The 18,902-nt window shown below is 41.1% G+C and overlaps 1 protein-coding gene across 8 annotated transcripts in view; it reads right to left on the bottom strand.

Moving 5' to 3' along the window:
• The window catches only part of sgip1a (SH3GL interacting endocytic adaptor 1a), a 75,682-nt gene that overhangs the window by 10,334 nt on the left and 46,446 nt on the right, over positions 1-18,902 (bottom strand). The window contains exons 4-17 of one of the 8 annotated variants that reach the window (XM_039601129.1): positions 13,387-13,450; positions 12,683-12,704; positions 11,955-12,011; positions 11,622-11,685; positions 10,946-11,121; positions 9,485-9,493; positions 8,220-8,231; positions 7,094-7,115; positions 6,897-6,984; positions 5,785-5,870; positions 4,189-4,263; positions 3,190-3,990; positions 2,152-2,273; positions 1,714-1,867 (exon numbers count right to left, since the gene is read on the bottom strand). In XM_039601129.1, the coding sequence (XP_039457063.1) occupies positions 1,714-1,867; positions 2,152-2,273; positions 3,190-3,990; positions 4,189-4,263; positions 5,785-5,870; positions 6,897-6,984; positions 7,094-7,115; positions 8,220-8,231; positions 9,485-9,493; positions 10,946-11,121; positions 11,622-11,685; positions 11,955-12,011; positions 12,683-12,704; positions 13,387-13,450 (1,752 nt within the window). Of the gene's footprint in view, positions 1-1,713; positions 1,868-2,151; positions 2,274-3,189; positions 3,991-4,188; positions 4,264-5,784; positions 5,871-6,896; positions 6,988-7,093; positions 7,116-8,219; positions 8,232-9,484; positions 9,494-10,945; positions 11,122-11,621; positions 11,686-11,954; positions 12,012-12,682; positions 12,705-13,386; positions 13,451-18,902 lie in introns of all 8 variants that reach the window. The other 7 variants (XM_039601130.1, XM_039601131.1, XM_039601132.1 and 4 more) reach the window with 7 other exon arrangements.

Raw genomic sequence — 18,902 nt, 5'->3', positions numbered from 1 at the left:
CAGCTTTTTGTGTCACCACAGCTTTCATTTTTTTTCCTGGCAGATTTCACTGTGACATCCAAGAGAATGAGCGATGAAGACAAGGAAGAAATGACAAAGATATGCAGATAAAGAGAGACTGTTATATGCATTCAATGGCTGAGAAATGCATGGGAAGGTATGAGCTGGGAGGAGTAAAACAATGGAGAAGATTGGTAACTTCAATGAAAAAAAATGACGCCATATTCAAAAGGAAAAGAAAGAAAAAAGAATGGCTGATGCGTCCCTACATCTGTGCACAAATCATAAAGCAGATGAGTGAAAAAAGGAGGTGTAAGAAAAATGATTTGGTATGCACTGCACTTCTAAAGCCTGACATGAGCCTTAAAAACCTGCTGGCCTCCATCTAAAGAAGGCACAAAACACTCACTGATGACCTTTACCCTTCTTTGCGCTCTGGGTAAAGAGCATTTAAATCCAAAAACTCACAAAACAAGCACTCACCAAACCCTTACCTAACCCGCCCCCCATCCCCACTTGGAGGAGGAGGGGGGGGTACTTTACCCTACCTGCAAACGAATCAAAGTGTCTGTCAAAGGTGGGAAGTTTGTCTACATATACATCATCCTCTGAGGAGCCAAAGAGACAAACAGCAAAAAAAACAAAAAGAAATCAAACTATGAAATACAACGAAAAATGATCCGAACTGTGATGCACATTAAATTCAAATGGGAGAAAAACATAAATATATTAAATTATAATAAATATGCTGATGAAAATACAAAATAAAAAAAAGTGGTGAAACTTTAAAGGAGCAATTTAGAATATTTCATAATAAGCAGTTTGAGACTGTTTTCATGCACAAAGAATAAAGATTAAATTAAGGGGCTGTAACAGAGACCTCTGTAAAAACGTCATTTGTTCAGTCTGTCCCTGCAATTTGTTTAAAAGAGGAAAAAAGCATCCTCCAATCAGGGACTAGATTCTGCTTTTACATAACTGCTGCCTCCAGAATGTGTATTTATTATTTTTTTAGTATTATGACTCAGCTATGTTACAGTCTACTGAGATTTGCCATTATCCACTAAAAGCTGCACTGCGGGTTCCTTTAAAACCGACTCTAAAGTTAGATCAAGGAGTAGAAATTGTTTTGTGTCACTAATTCATTAAAGGATGGTTTGCACTTTAAAATTAACACCCTGCTTTATATTCTCACCTCCTACTCAAATCCTGCATGCGTGAGCATGAAAATGAATTTCCCCGTGTTTGCGTGTTAACTTAAATCAAATACTAATGTGTGTGTGTGTGTGTGTGTGTGTGTGTGTGTGTGTGTGTGTGTGTGTGTGTGTGTGTGTGTGTGTGTGTGTGTGTGTGTGGTTCAGAACTCTCATCTTTAGGTGTAATTAATTCATTATTAATAAATAGAAACGTAAACAGAAACGATCAATCACATGTTTGTAGAAGGTTTCGCTCTGTGATAATTGGATGCTGTAAAACATCAAAGGTGAGAAACTGCTGCCATTTCCAGAAAAAAAGAACCAAAACAAATAAAATGAGTAAATGCACAGGTGCATGACTCATGCACACAAACGCTACATGCAAAGGAGGACAGGGCCAGTTCGTAAAATGCTTCTAAAACTTTTAATATAATGAGAGAAGATGCCACTGCTGGCCTCTGTGACCTCCACATCCATCAGCAGACGAGCTGCAGTGTTCAGCGGATGGTTCACACACCTGTTACAGACACAGAGAGCTCCTTGCCCACGGTAGGAGTGGTGGCGGCACTCATCGAGTTGGTGGAGGAGATGGAGGAGGTGCTCTCAGCCCTCGCCAACGGAGCAATGGGAGGAGGGCTGGCCGAGTGAATCGGTGGGCTGAATGGGCGATTCTGAACAGATATAAAGGAGACGAGACAAGAGACGGGAAGGAAACAAGAAGCGGTTTAGCATGCGGCATTTTAAACACCATGTACACAGCTGCTATAAACTCTTTTTACTCTTATTATCAGGTTAAATTAAGATATATAGTCGACTTAATGATTATGGTTTTGCCAGTTCTTCCTTAAGTCAAAGGCCAAGTAAATAATACCTAAATCCCCAAATTAGAACCAAAGAATTGAAAGATATAAGAGTGACAAAATGCTCAAACAAAGACAACAACAAAAGGTCTTACCGCATCGCCTACACTAGGTTTCCCTGGAGGAAGTTTGGGTCGTGAAGGGGGACGAGGTGGAGGCGGAGGTGGGGTGGGGTTGACGGACGACGGTGTGGCAGGTCGTACAGGTGAAGAGGAACCTGACAGGGTGCGCAAAAAACACAAACAGGATTCATTAAAATGACAAATTCAGTTTGGAAAATACTGAACAAAAGGACAGAGTACCATAAGCACTCACTAAGAAGTATCTTTTCATTTTTCACTTCACAGGATCGCTGTCGTTATCTACTACACACACTATATCCTCCATAGAGCATTAGGGGAACACATCCTTCTACGTGCTTTCTCTCGGGTCTCTTAACATTGACAAAACTGGAAAAATGATTCGCTCAGATGTTCAAACATTTCATTTTGAAAACTCCAGAGGAAACTTGACCAATTTTATTCCTCGTTCGGAGATCTCCCTTTTCGCCACATCGTTACATCCACTTTTTTTGGACACCGGCTCAGTACAATTAACCTAACAAAACAAAACACCCCACACTGCTGTCTTTGTCCACGTTTCCCACATATTGGACAGCTCAAGGATGGGTCAAAAAGCAAAAAGCTCCAGAAAACAAACAAAAAAAAGGCACTACAAATGCAACAAAAAGTATAGAAATTCTAAGCAAGTCAAGTCTAATTTTAAATAGAACTTAAAAGAAAAAGGCCCTGGTAACATAATAGGCTCTAGGGCAAAATGCTCTGCACCTCTTTTCCAGGAACAACATGCAGAATAACTTCCTTTGATGCAAGTTTCAACAAAAGTGGTGCAATCAGCTGAAAGAAAATCTGAGCAGGGTGCACTGCTGACATAATGCATATTCTCAACTCACAACACTGTCAGTGTCTGTTTGCAATGACACCATTAAAATTAGTAGCTGAGCGATCAGGTGACGTGTGGGTTTTTTCTTTTCATTTTAGTGAGAATACTTTTTGTAAACCATCTTCTAAATTAAGTTTTAGAATATTATTAATCCAACAAATATATTTAAGTGAGAATCTTGACGCGCTCACCGCTATTCGTGCCGCCGGCCCCAGATGTGGGACCTGGTGATGAAACCACTGCGCGGTATGTTGGAGGAGGTGGTGGCGGAGGTGTACTTCTACTGCCTTGGATTGCATCTTTGGGTGAGGTGACAGTTTCACCTCCATCCTCTTTGGGATGGGTGGTGCTTGTATTGTTGGGCTTCTCTTCTTGACAGAGGACAAGAGGCGGTGGGACGGAGCGAGCCGCAGGCTCCTCGGAAGGAGGCGTCACCGCTGGAGGGGTGCTTATTTTGGGGGTGGGTGCTGGTGGGACACTTGGAGGTGAACTAAGCGGAGGAGGGGAGGAAACAGGAGGAGATGAAAGCTCCTTTGTTGCAGGAGACGGAGAGGTGGCGAGCGTGGGAGGGTTTTGGTCTTGGGGAGTGGGAGGACCTGAATGGACAGAAGGTACGACTTGTTCCTCTGAGGGAGGTGGGGAAGTTGGTAGAGGGGGAACAATGTCATCTTTTGGGGGAGGTGAAGTAGGCAGAGGTGGTGCAAAGTCTTCTGAAGGAGGTGGTGATGTAGGTAAAGGTGGGGCATGAAGCACAGGTGGAGGAGAGGAGGCTGGTAATGGAGGTGCTGGTTCTTCTGGAGGAGGTGGGGAGGAGGGGAGGGGAGGTGCAGGGTCCTTTGGTGGAGGCGGCTGGTCCGGAGCTTCTTCGCTGAAGCAGACCCACGAGTCACCTGTATCCTCGCAGGCAGGGGGAGCCTGCTCCGGTCCAAAAATGTTGTCCAAGTCGGCTATTGAAGGCTTCCTGGCTGAGCTGTCTGCTCCTGCAGACACTTCTGAAACACAGATAAGGGGTGAGCAATTTAAAGAAGAAAAGGAGGGGTTGTTTGCAGATGTGCTGAGCAAGGAGATAAAACATCACAGGAGACAGACTGACAACGTTATAACTGGAACATCAAGATAAACAGACGACTGAGGTCAAATTTAAAAGCTTGTTTCCGTTTGAGGCGATTAAACGGGAGGCAGATTCTTACCAGCATCATCTGGAGACGGAGGGCTAGTATTTGGTGGAGAAGCTGGGACATTCTTGGGTGGAAGTGGAGGTGGAGCTGCAAGTATATTGCAAGTTTAACAATGAATGGAACAAATACCTGTTTCACATTACTGCAACTGATGATGGGCTGCATACATCTGACTCAAGGCGCAATCAACAACAAAGGAAAGATGAATGAATAAAATAAGCCAACACAAGATGAAAGTTTAGCTCTATAAACGACCGGCACCACCATCATTTTCCAAATACAACATGAGGGGGGATCGTCCCAAATTACCCACCATGCAACACAGAACATTCAGTCCCCATCATGCCAAATGCAAGGGTGAGGCAGCAGCGAGGGAGGCAGGGATTGGTGCCCAATGACGGAAACGTATCGAACGTCTCGTGTTACAACCGACGCTGAATCACATGCTCGTGAAATGATTGATGAAATGAAACGGGTACGATGGCTGTTTAGAACGGGGAGGAGAGCATTATTGGCACACAGCTGTTTGATCAGGTCAGTCTGCAGATTTCTCGGGATGATGAGGTGAGCTGATCCATCTGTGTGTTAATTTCACAGGGACGGGGGAGTGCGGCGTAATATGGAGGGAATTGCACAACTTACTTCCTGTGGGAAAGGATCTTGTCAAAGTGGATTCGGGCTCTGACAGAGGAGTCCCCCACACGTCACACTCAGATAGAACCGCTAAGTTCAGGAGGGGACAGAAAAGGCCATCGAGAAGGGCGTTAGCAGCGAAACACTTAGGGCTCGTGATCCTTTGGGATGTTGGTGTGAGATGAAAATGTCAGTAAAATCTTAAACTACAGAAAACAGACTTCCAGCCTTAGCGACAAACTGCAATCACAATGTGTCAACATGTGAACACGCACACGATTCAGTGCCACTATATAATAGCCCCTTTTATAATTGCATATAAAAAAAGACATCTGAAAAAAATATAACAGCTAATAAGCTAAAAAAGGATGAATGCATTGTGATGTAACAAACCTGCAACAAATCCCGTCTACACTCCTTCAGCAGTTTTACAAAGACGACAATTTAACTTAACGGCATATCTGGTGTTACTGAATTGCGTCACATTACACAGAGAATTTCTAACTGACCTTAAGAGGATCTTAATCAAACTAGTATTTACTGGAAAGAAAGTGAAACATTACCAGTTCAAAGTGCCAGACGCAGAGCTTTTCTACTTGTCTGAATTAATGTGAAGGGAATTTGTGTCAAGCTGATGTTCCTTATGCCTGACATGGCAGTTGCGTAAGAGCTAAGAGCTCATCCACAGGCTGCATCATAAAATCCTGCAGGGCTGGATGTGATCAGGTGACGGCAGAATCTGCATACGAACAAGTTTCACTGTGCAAAAGAGCACGACCTCAGAGGACTGCCGTCAACCATAACCTCAACAAAGACAAGCGGAGTACATCCAAAACTAGCTGGAAGCCTTACACAGACAACAAGTGTGTGTTTGTGTGTTTTTCATCATACTGCTAACATACTTTGACAGCAAAGCATCAACAGAAACATATTCAAAGAGCCAATACAGACAAAGACACAGAGGGAGGAGGTTACCTTCAGTTTTCTGTTCTCCAAAGGCTGTTTCCAAAGGAGGCCCAAATAAGGCTGTGGTGTCTTCAGAGACTGGTGTTTGCTGAGTGCTGAGACAGAAAAACAGGACAATACAGAAGAAACTGTTAGCAGTTATTTTAGCAAACAGTTACAGCTACAACAGTCAGAGAGTGCATCGTCTCGTTGCAGCTTATGTCGTCTGATCAGGCTGCAGCTCCCCTTTCCGCTCAAATCTTCCCAACAATATTACAAATGTGTCATTTTCAAAGTGTGGCACAATGCTTAAAAACCAAAGGATTTCTGGGGAGCATAAACAACAACAGGAAGAATAACGAGAAAAGCTATTGGGATGATTTTTGGGCAGAATAAAAATAACTGACTTTTACCATTTGTCTTTTGGCATTACAGAATAGCTCAATCGCATCTGCAGAAAATACAAATGCATCATATTCACTGTACCGTGGCTGCAACCAACACACCAAAAACCAGAGCCAAACGACAACGAAAAAAAACATGCACTTAAACATAAAAAGAGCTTGTCTCTCTCTCTCTCTAGTGTAATAGATATGAAAACCACTAAACCATATTTTAACCTCTTGCAGAACTTGCTGTACCAGGTTTGCACAGCGTGGAGTTTTTGTGTCGATACAGTGGCAGGTCTGCAGATTCACTAAAGGACTGTCTGGCTTTAGAGGACAGTTATTGTCTGGAATTATTTAACGAGATGGGAAAGATTAAAAAGTGCCACCCAAAGACAGTTCCCCTTACTACACTATTTTTCATGTGGCACGCCACAGTTAAAGCCTGGATGCAGTTAATAAGCAAAGAAAATATTGAAGATAACAAAAACCTCACCAACGTATGATGCAGTTTCCAAATGTAGACATTTTGTGCATGATGATGCAGCGATTGTGCTTCTTGTTACTGACACCCCTGACTAAAACATCAAGAAAAGCTACAGCTGTCTAAAAAAATCCGCATAATTTAAATGAACGTGTCCGTGTTGTGGAACGAGCAAAAAGCTAAAATAAAAGCTTTTCAGGACTGAAGTGTCATCCAAAGGCAGGAGAAAGGATGAGCAGCGATACAAACAGTCAGGACACTGAGATGCACACCTGGGGGGCTGTGGTGCTGGAGCTGGTGTGGGGACCACAGTGGGTGCAGGAGGGACGACACGTCTCGGTCTGGCAATCTCTTCACCTGCTCCCAAAACGAAATGTATTTATCCCACGTTAATCTTACATCACATCCTCCTAATTTGTCACTTTTGTAAAGCGAGCTTGGCCTGAGGTGTGATAAAGCTGATACTTACTGGACGTGTTCCTTTTCAAACCCTGTAACATGGAAAGAAACATGGAAATGTAAAAAGTCAAAGACAGGAAACCTTAAATTGTCATCATAATTGGATCCAACATTATTCCATCCATATATGAGGATTTCTAATAAAACCAAAAAAGATGTTCTTAGCTGTGTTATTCTTTTCTTTCTGAAACTGAAATTTCCCAGTGTGTTTGAACAGAGCACAGACGACGGCTGTTTAGACGTGAAGGTCGGAGGATGAACTGCGACTAAATCTGATCAGATTTTAATCACAGCAAAGGACTCAAACATGATTAACTTTGGTGATTAAAGTTAACTTACTCATGGGCAAATAAATAAATAAATTGCTCTTGTAAAAACGAGCGGTGAAAGGCTCAGCCTATCGCTGTGGTCGATAAATTCGCCCAATCGCCCAACCTTAATAGGGAGAAAAAACTGCTTTAAGCGAGACAAAAAAAAAATTAATGGATGCAAAGCTGCTACAACAAATCTCCCCAACAATAATACTGTTAACATCAAATCTGTCTGAAAGTGGGATATTTGCAAACTAATTCTGCTTGCAGTGGTTTATGGCGTCAAAGCAAGAAGTCTTTAAAGGTTTTCCAAACGTCCGTTGAAGCTGTAAGAAGCCATCCTGAGTACTTGACAGCTGTGATCCTAAACACCAAAGTCTAAGTGAGCATGTGTATGAATTCACCACAAGCAGGATGTGAGAGGCCAACAAAAGGCAAAGGGTAGATGAAGAGAGAGGAAAAGGCAGGGAGGAGACGGGAGCAGATGAGAAGACACGATGGCGAGTGACTGAAGTAAGACATGGTGGGTCCAGCTGTCGAAAGTGTAAATTTTGTCCCCAGTAGAGACCCAGCATGAAGCCATTCAAGGCAAAAACAGAAACCCCAAAACAGGTACACAAGTATATCGCTGATCTTGAAAAGCTAAAAATATTTTTAATGTTAATGAAATTTTGAAACATATTGATTGACTGTTTTAACTGCTTACCCTTACATATTTTCCCTTATTCAACTGACCCCAAGGACAAGGAGAAAAGGAACAAGCAGACATGTGGCACACGGTACATTTAGTCTAACCCCAGGGAAAAGGAAGAAGAAGCCACTTACCGGGCTACGTCTCTGTGACCAGCAAAAAGGAAGAGAGAAGAGATACCTGATCAGAGAGTGACAAATCAGTAAAGGAGACATCATATGCATCAGGATAAGAAGAATTTTTGGCCTGGTTGGTTGAATTTGGGGATGTGGTTGTTACGCAGTCATTAAAAAAAAAAAGAGCTCATCTGTCTCAGATTTTTATTTTAAATAAGCTCAAACAGCTCTGTGTGTGATGTCAAATAGATAATAGGAAAAAGTGAGAATGACTTATTTAAACTAATCCTAGGTTAGTGTTCAAGCACAAAATGTAGTCACTCTAGAATCGCTCGCTCTTCATCTTTATTCTAATCACTTTCCTGCAAAAACCATCCTTTTGTCAACTAATCCTTTAGAGTTTCCTTTTATTTTCCCTTGTAGACTCCATCTGCCCCCTTGGTATCTTTAATTTGAACTGAAATCTCTCCATCTGTCTGTCATGTTCACCTCGCATCAGCCATCTCTCCCTCCATCCCTCACTCTTGTGCCTGATCCAGTTGTGCAGTGAGCCGTGAGTGATTAAAGTGATGCAACGGTGGGTGGGAAATGCTCCTAGAAAGGAGACCTCTGATTGGACACACTGGTGAAGGACACAGCTCTGTATTGCTTGTCATAACCAATAGCTGCTCCTTTGCTGTATGTAAACAGGAAGCACAGCAGGAAGTGCTCCGACTCTCACGCTATGATCTTTTAGGCTTTAAAGATACGATGTTTTCTATTTGAAATGTGAAAATGTAAAAGAATTACAAAGAAAACATTGCTTCTTTGCTTTTGGTGCTCGGGTAGGGAGACATTCTTTGTTTCTGCCCAAAATATAAAAGTTGTAATACAATGTCATCTCTTATTTATCAAACATTTTCACTCCATCCTTGACCTTTTGCTGGCCTCTGCTGCTTGCAACCTAGTTGTTTGGACTGAGGACTGGGCGGTTAACACTCAAAAACTCATTAAAACCAGATTTAAGAAATCTTAGTCAGCAGAAACACCTTGAAAGACGACGGCTCACATGTTCCAAATACTTTGGCAGCCACATCATTGAGCGTGTGGCATGAAAATGCTGAGAATAACCTGGCACAGCAATGAAGAGTGGCTACAGCCACAGAGAGATCACAAAACAGCCACTGGCCCTATAAATATTTTGCTTTAAATGTAGCTAGCCTATTTTCAGCAGGTAGTAAATGCCAAGAGAGATGAAAAGGTGGAGGGTTAAGTGGGTGGAGGGGTACAAAGCAAAGGCTTACCGGACTCCTCTACAGAGTTTAGCATCATTTGGGGGCAGCAAATAACAATGAGATGGGAGAGAAAGCAAAATCAAACGGCACAGGGAGAGAATTAGAAAAATTAAAAAGAAGGAATGGTACATCAGCACTGGCATAGCAGTTTCTTTGTCTACAATGCAAGCAGTCATCTAAACCCACAGACACGGGCGAATAAAGCCGGGATAGCGTTAGGGGTTTCCCCTGGATTCAGTCCTTCCATGTATACATTAACTTACTCTAAATTTCTTAATGAGGTTACAGAAACAACAAACACATACATGTAACAGTCAGTGTTTAGTCTTTCAGTTAACACGTGGCCTTTATTCCTTTTTTTTAATTATTTTATCTATTGCCATAAAATAACTGTGTGCATGTATGAAGAAAAAGCGCTGGCCAGGAAAACGTCAGATTTGAACCAAATTAACAGAAACACCTCAACATCCAACACTCTGAAATATGTCATTCATCTTATTTAGGAGTGGAAGATAAACAACACACAATAAGATGTCAAGTATTAGTGTTCAAAGCCTTATAAATAGTGCTTGTCACACTGAAATAGTCATTTTAAAATGATCAAAAACTGAGAAAGGGTAAGAAATGTAGGTGTGGAACGTTCTAGTTGTCATTTTGAACAAAAACACAGGCCTCCTCATGCATTAGCTCTTCATACACGTTCACACAGACGTGACCAGCGTGAAAAATCATTCACACCTGACCAGGTTAACAGTCAGTGGGTGAGCACACTGAAGTTGGACTCAATTATTAAGGCCTAGAGGCTCAAATGACCACAGCAGACTGACACACAGGTGCCCACTTTCCTACCTGAATAATTCAAGATAGATACTTAAGCCAACTCTCCTCACTGGAAAACACTCAAGTTATGGATCCCAGCTAGAAAGGCAGGGACGTCGCTAATTATGGGCTGTCTGAAGAGGAGGCTAGTTAGAATTTGGACTCGTCAACTGAGCTGCATTGCTTCAAATAAGAGCTTCACACCCTGCTATTTTGCAGCAGTGCTTAGTCAGATGGTTTCTGTTGTGGTAGGACATCTGCCTCGTGTTAAATGACTCCAAACACTGAAGTCAGCGACTATGACCAAGTCTGACCAAGACTATGTCACAAGCACTTGAAATCAATGATATGAAATTAGAGGTCTTTTATAAATCATAACAGAGGAATGAAATGTGATTTCAGTCCTCCTTGTGGTGTCCTTATGTCCCTGTTGGTCATTACTGGTTAAAGCAGATTTATATTGTAGAGAAACACAGTAGCAGCTCAACATACGGTACCTAACACACAGTAGAAAAGACGATACGTGAGCAACACGTGCACACGGCTTATGCACAGTTAAAACCACAAAAAGAAGAGCAACAGAAATGATGCATGCATGCACGGCTAACTTAAAGCCAGCAGAGACGGACCAGTGAAACCAGATCTACTCACCATGGGAGATGGGGACAGAGCTATGTTGCCTATGGAGGCTTTGAGCTCATCGACTGAGGGTGCCTCCACAACACGATCAGGCGGCAGGGGCTTGATCTTGATCTTGAATTTTTTCCTGTGGTCCTCTTCTTCCTCGGACTCATCGGAAGAGAAGAAGTGAGATTTTTTGGTGGCAGGTGAAAGAAAAATGTCAAGGAAAACAAACGTTTACATTTCATCTTAAGGTTGATGAGAAATCCAGCAACCACATTCCCTGGTGAAACTTTGTGTGTCTGTACTTAAATCTTTTCTTCTTTACAAAAGTCTGTTTTCTGTGACATCTGCCCCACTTTTTTTAATTTGTTTTTAATTACTTTTTTATTAGCCACATAATAAAAATGACAATTTGACAACATAAGTCAGGTAATAGGACTTTTCTGTATCTTAAATCTGGTGCCTAAACACCTTTTTAAAGAACTTGAGCCATTTTATTATCTGTATCCTATTTCTCAGTAAAACACTAATCATATTGATCTGTTTTGAGAGCCAAGTCACATTTGTCTTCCATCACATGCACGACAAAAATTGACCCAACAGTGTGCAGCAAATGCGACACAAACAATGAAAGCAATCCAGTTTTTGCCTGCCAAATAACTTGGCAGAAACTGCCACGTGTTAAAAACTGTGCTGAGGATATCTTCCTCTTCTAATTCATCTTCAGGTCTGATACTGTAGCCTTCATCATCCACCTCAGGAGAGTTCTGAAAGACACAATGAGTCTGAATGATAGTGACAGACCGCATAGTAAAAAACACCACACAGACAACCCACATCCAACGTGTAAGCTACACACGTAAACCCGCTGACTCGACGGGACCATCTATCTGTAAAGCTGTTGATCTGTGGTTTTATAAAAACACAGATCAACACAGAAGAGTTAGGACATGAAAGTGAAACCAACAAACAGTCTTGAAAGTCATTTTGGGCCTACAAAGCTATTTTACTGCTCAAAAGCAGCGTTTTTACTTACGTATCTGTCCCAGTCGATATCTCCATAGAAGCCATTCGGGGCCCCGTTTGTCTTCTTCTGAGAGCAAGAAGACAGAAACCGTTTGACTAAAATCTCACCCAACAAAAAAACGATACAACATATCTGCAACTGCATTACACACCTACACAGTGGAACTACGTTTCAACTAATCTCACCCAAACACCTTGAACCTCCACTCCAGATTTAAGTCAAAGCTTTTACTCTGAGGCTACTTTGTTCAGCGTATGGCCCTCTGTTACGTTAGCAGCTCCTCAAGTCATCAAATTGGCTGTCATTTTTTAAAAATGTTAGTCGATGGAGCTGAACAAGATTTCAAGACTGAAGTTTCTTCACAACTCCAAATGACCCAGGATTGTTCCCCTAACGCCCCCCACACCCCCACAAAGCTTCCCCAGAGAGCCTGCTAAAGAACAGATAGCGGGAACAGCTGCACTTGCATCAGATTGATGAGTTAAAGAACATACATGTCTATGACCAGCCTAAACTCTACACACTACACACTACACTTCTCTAGAGTGTGGTCTAGTCTAAAAAGCTGAGCTCAGTACCGATTCAACCTCTCGAGGTTCCTGGCAGGTGAAAAGAACAGAAAAAGAAAACACAAAAACAATGTGCCTCACAAACTTCTCTGATGACACAGGCTTGCATTAATTAACACTAACAAATACATAAAACTGTTTATATACTAGATCGTTTCTGTTACTTACACCATCTCTGTCTGGAGACCCCCTGTGCAAACCAAAAAAAAAAGGAAAAGAGTTACTTAAGACAAGTTTTTATTTAAATGAGTGTTTTGCTCATTAATCCAGATACAAAAAAGGTTTTCACATAATCATAGTCACACACTACACTTCCACAGACACGCAGGTTCATAACACTTGGACTGTTTGGTGTAGGATTAGAACATGGCTACAAAAATTCAAAAATTGATCTGACTAAACAAACGCCAAAGGCAACAGTTTTGTTTATTATGACACGGTCGTAGTTACATAAATCTAGAAAATTTCTTCCCTTTATCTTACACAAAAAACAAGCACCAAGTATTTTAAGCTTGTGTATTATTTTAGAGATCCTAAATAACACGACATACAATAAAGTGGTCTATAAAGTCTATACAGTATTCAGCAGTGACTCGTAATTGGCTGGAAGACCCTTGAGCCGTAGATGATTAAAGGAAGCTGCTGTCTAGCATTTCTTGTATTTGACAAGAGCCGCACTTAATACTAATCCTGTAATTGTTCTTCCTGACCACAATTCCTTCATTCTTTTGCCATAAATATGCATAACCTACTGTCACATATCACCCCCCCCCCCCCCAGTGTTCAGTCAGCCTTTAGCTCCACTTCACAGCATCATAGTGAAGCATTAATAAGCTCTGTTCATGGATCAAACAACATAATAGAGGACTTACGTGGAATCATTGTCCTTCTCTTTCTTCCGTATCCCAAAGGCCTTCCTGGTACGTTTTTTCAATCCTGAAAAGAGTAAAAGGTTAATTATTCTATGCAGAAACAAAGATGTGACTAGAAGTTGATGGTTGTGTGGGTTAAAGGCTAAGTGAACGAGTCATCTATTACCCAGGAAATTAAAGAAAATGTTTTATGTGTTATTTAGTGACTAGTTGCACCAATGCGAGGTCAAAAAAAAAAGAAAAAAGAAAAAAAAAGAAAAGAATGAAAACAAAGTTTTCTGAGCACAGCGAACATCAAGAAAGCAGCTGCTGACTTTTAATGCATAGAACAGGAATTTAATTACTAGCTCAAAATGCTCGCAGACAAATAAACATCAAATCAAGCAGACAAACTCACAAGGTGAGAACAAAATCAGCCATTAAGTTACTGCTGGAGTTGGTAATTACTCAGTAATTCATGGGTCATACCAAACAAGCCTTCTACAGTCATAATCTCACCTACACATCACCTCACATCTCCTGAAGCTCTAATGGAGCCGCTCATTGAAAAACAACAAATGATTACAGTGCTGGTGCGTTTAGGCCTCGAGGAAGCTCAGGCAAGTTAATGCCTTAGAACAAAATGCATTTACGCTGTGGACTGTATTAAAGTCCAGCTTGGTACAGCTGCAGGACAAAAGGTGCAAAACAGGAAATGCAGACACTGTTCACATGAAACTTCTGGACTTTCGCCTTTTTTACCAATTTAAGCACAAAGTATCCTGTTTGTTCAGGAATTACTCCACAAAAACAGAACAACTGCCAGTTGACCAGCACATTAGTCCAGCTTCAAGTTTTAAAAATTGAATATTTAGTCTTCTCCTAGTCCCAGTTTAGTCCTCCTGTCTATGAAACGAGTCATGTTTAATTTAGTTACATTAGGCTAAACAAACTCAAATGCTCGCACCTCTTTCTTACCCCAAATGAAGGCCCAGTTGTCCTCCATTTCTTCTCCAATGTTTCCCTTACTCTCATACTTCCTCCCCGTTGTCTGGTTGCGATCTCATCACATAATCTAAGGACCAACCTATTTTTTCCCCTCATACCACATGCAGATACACACAAGTCTCCAACCAGAAACTTGATGCTACTTCACACACACACAAAACGGTATCATGCTCCTGTCCTTGATGTGTTCTGGTACTCAAATTCAACACCAGTGACCCTACTCATGAATAAAAGACAAATATCATTCATTGTAGTCTCCTGCTAAAAATTAAGAGCGTAGATATGTCTACAGTCCTCTGCTCACACAAGAAGTGTCATAAGCTGGATAACAGGAAACCACACCAAAGCTTAGAGTCCACAAACAACAACAACAACACAGACCCACAGGGAAAAAAGGAGAATACCTGCACCTTGTTTACATTTTTTTCCATGTTTTTATTTCATTTCTCCACTCGACTAATTTTGCATCAGAATGAGAAATCAATCCGAGAAGGCCCCAGGACACAGACGGTCTCGCCCAGAAATACTCGCCCATTGATTCTGCTAACATATTCAGCCTTGCATCCTATTAATGGTGCCTGTCAAAGTTCAAATAAATATCCTGCTGCCAATAATCAGCACCAGCACACATACAGAAAGACTAAAGGCAGTTTCATATGTTGCACATAAGGACATGATTTGTCTTTATATACGAAAAGACACACACACACACACACACACACACACACACACGAATATTCATGATGCCAAGAGCGTCGTGAATTCTGACAGACACGAGTAGATCAGGTGTTGGAAAGAAGTGCTTGTTTCTATAAAGGCAAGGCCAAAAATAAGAGTTTAGTTCAGGTCAGAAATACATAGCCACACAAAATGGAAATAGTAAATGCACACGACGAGCACGCTTTCATATGAAAACATCGGCTTTTAATCAGTAAGGTCATTGAGATCGTGGATCAAGAGCAGGAAGGTTTCCATTTTGCTTTTAATGCTTTCTTATCCTTTTATCTTATGGTAACACGCTACGGACCTTAAACATAAACAGCCATCGATGGCCTTCAGCGAAGCGACAAAGTACCAAAATACAACAAGTATTATTACTTTCATATACTTCAGCAGGGCGACTGTGGAAGCCATCATGCTGTTTGTGTGGGACTCATGTCCCTGTGAGTACATACGTATGTGTCGTTTGTAAAATACAAACAGAATGAGCAAGCAGAGAGCAGACACAAATGAAACATGCACACTTCTCACACATACACAGACAGCTCCTCCCCTTAACTGATGTCGAGCTTTACCCTTTTCCCTTTCAAAGTACAGACGGCTTCATTTTGTGATGCCAAACTGCAATCTCTTCTTTCAATCTCTGGCTTTCCCAGACCAGTTTCCCCTCCTTCTGATCTCAGTGAACCATCTGTGGGAGGCTTCCAGATGAGGGGACAGTGTGCTCTCTCTCAGCCTTTAGTGTAACGGATGGAAGGAGCTTAAATTGTTCCTTCAACAGCTGGGCTACCAGGGCACACACATTTATATTAGTCTGATATCGTCTTGTCCAATTAATCTTTGAAGTGTTTGACTTATGGCTCGCTCACACTGGGGTGGAGTTTTTCCTAGTTTTAATGAGGTTGCAACTAAGAAACCAATGAATAAGTAAGCAAGTAAACAAACATAAATGGGAATAAAATAAATAAATAAATAATAATCAGTGGATCCCCACTGATGCAGAAAGTTTTTTGGTGCCAAACCTTAAAATACTGCAAATAGTTGCAACGACCAACTGGTCTCCCACAGACTGATCATGCAACACAATCAACCTGATCCCACGGTGACTGCACAGATCAGCGGGTGGGAGGCAACCTGTCTCCAAACAATCACGGCCTGATTGGAACTGACTGCAAACACTTGCAGACAGACTGATTTGCAAATGATTGCAGACTCATGGAGTCAGTCTGCAACAATGAACACAACTCATCTTTGCATTTTTGATAGGGGACATGACAGCTGGTTGCTAAATGGTTGTGTTGTGGCTATTAAAAACAACAACAACAACAACAAAACGAAGATTGTCGAGCGCCTTTATCATCATTCAGTTAAATCACCAACCTGGAACTACATGAATCTTTATAGACAAACTGCTGTTTTAAATTATGAGGTAAATGTGAATTTTTCTGTGAAAATCGATGGCAACAAATTTGCAACTTGTGCCAGTTTATCAGTTAATCGCCGTCCCATCACATACGTTATAATTATCAACTTGACCCCATTCAATCCCAAACTAACAGCAGATCGATAGCAGACTAAATGTTTAACCCTTTAACACACAGTGGTCACCACAGTGGACGGCTATTCAAAGGCTGTTTTCTTGTATGTGTGTCAGTGTTGATGGTATACTTGCACATAAACCACTACATTGGACACTGATGTGTCTCTCCATACCTGTCAGCCAATGGACTGACTAAGTGGACATGTAAAAAAAACTCTTTGAAAAGTACATGTTTAAAAGAAAATGAAGTTCAAAAATCTTTTTTTTTTTTTTTTTATGCCTAAAGATGAATAAAAATACATAAGAACAAAATCCTGATTGAGGTTGTAAAAATTCATGCATGAAAGGGTTAAATCACAATGAACGATGAACCTGATCTCATTTTTCAAAGGCAACAAGATTGTTCGTGTCACAATTTTGGTCATCGTGTCTCCGGTCGGTGTTTTGCCTAGTGTCGCTGTAGCATTAGCTAAAGAGCTGCCTTGACTAAAAATATAAAAATCCAGTTGGAACCATAAAAGTCGATTACTTTTATATTTTTCCTCTCGTGAGGCTCAGTTAAGGCCAGCAGGATCTAAGATTCTGGGCCTTGATGGTTTTCAAAGTGAACCAAAATATCAGAAATCCAGTTCTTTCTTAACATCTTACTTGTTTCAGATTTGACAGCTTTAATAAATACCTCTTTACTTCTATTTTTGGGTTTGTTTCTACTACTTCCTGAAGCAGCAGCTGACATATTCACAGCTGTACTAAGAAAACGCACATGTATGTGTGCTGTTTTGCTCCTTCAGTAAGCACAATGCAGCGCACATTACCTTAAATGAGTTCAACCCTGCAAGATTATTTTGTTTTATGGGAATTACCTCTTATTGCTTTTATGAAGCTTATTTTTATTTCACGTCCTATCTGCTATAAAACAGCACTCCCAATAATTAAAGAGTGCAAGAAAAGGACAATAACACAGTATAATGAACAAGGAAAATGTTGTTTTATTCGAGGTCATTACAATGTTTAGCATTTAAATACCCACACACAAAAATACATCAGAACAGATATTTGTATTCACACACGACTCCACCAAACGTTTGTATTTTTAAATAACCCAATAAATGATTATTCCTTGTTAGGAGCAGTGCAGGATGACATGAATGGAAAAGAATACATGTATGTGTGTGGCAGGAGTTCATTAACGGAGAGGGAAATAACAGGGTTTGTGATGCATACTATTTAATGACTTGATGGCTTCCGTTCAGAAGGATGTGCTAATGTAATTAGTGGTCTCTTCTCAAGACACAGTAATGCAATTTCAGGAAAAGCCAAAGGACATGAAGCCAAACAGGACAGGACACTGCCAAATCTAAAAAACTACAAGGCACTTGAAGAGCAACAGCACACCACTTTTTTTTTAGAAGACTGTGGGTCTCTGTACTAATTTCTATGGAATTCAAATAATGTTGATTTGTTAAAAATGTGTGGCTCAGGCCAACCTTGGAGGAGGAGGAAGCTGAACAAGAGATGGTGTTATTACATCTCTGTGAGATCCACCCTGTAGCCTCAATGGAGTGTTTGTCACTAACAGTCTTCCATAAAAACAAACCATCACCTTGAAAAACTGCAATTATTAAACTGAGCACATGTGCAAAAGAGCTCATTACATGCTGTTGCCATGACAATTAACCTGAAGATTGTATATTACTTGCTCAGTACTCATGTGCAATTTTTCCAGGTAGACAAACAGCGCACATCGACACAAACAAAAACACCTCTGAGAAAAATACCGGCCTTGTATACCTGATGCGTTGTCAGGTAGAAAGGGCAAATTAGAAATTGTGGGAAAAAAAGCTGCAGTTGTGCAATTACGGAGCCTTAAGAATACAAAAATACAGATGCAGATGGATGCAAGATGCACCAATCCATCTTTATGATCCATGTTTGTCGGATATTCCATCCGTTTTTTTTATTCTATTCTGCTTTTTATTTCACTACAATTTCATCAACTACTGTCAGCAGGAAACTAAAGCAAACCAAGTCTATGTACAGCACCTACTGTGTTATTTCCTGACGCCTTACACATCTGGGATCTGTTGCATTAGCCCTAGCTATATAAGGAACAAAGTCAGGAACCAAAACGTTAAACAATGCTCTGAAACAAACACATTCACAAAAATCCAAATTGCACATGGATGAAAATAAAACTCCTGCATGTAGCCATGAGCCAACATACATGTGGAGAACAGCTCTGCTTCTGCAGCAGCAGCTCAGAGGCCGT

This window comes from Oreochromis aureus, linkage group 17 (genome assembly GCF_013358895.1).
Source record: "Oreochromis aureus strain Israel breed Guangdong linkage group 17, ZZ_aureus, whole genome shotgun sequence".
Classification (NCBI taxonomy): Eukaryota; Metazoa; Chordata; class Actinopteri; order Cichliformes; family Cichlidae; genus Oreochromis; species Oreochromis aureus.
The sequence above is the reverse complement of the archived record's forward strand: the minus strand, read 5'-3'. Positions and strand labels throughout refer to the sequence as shown.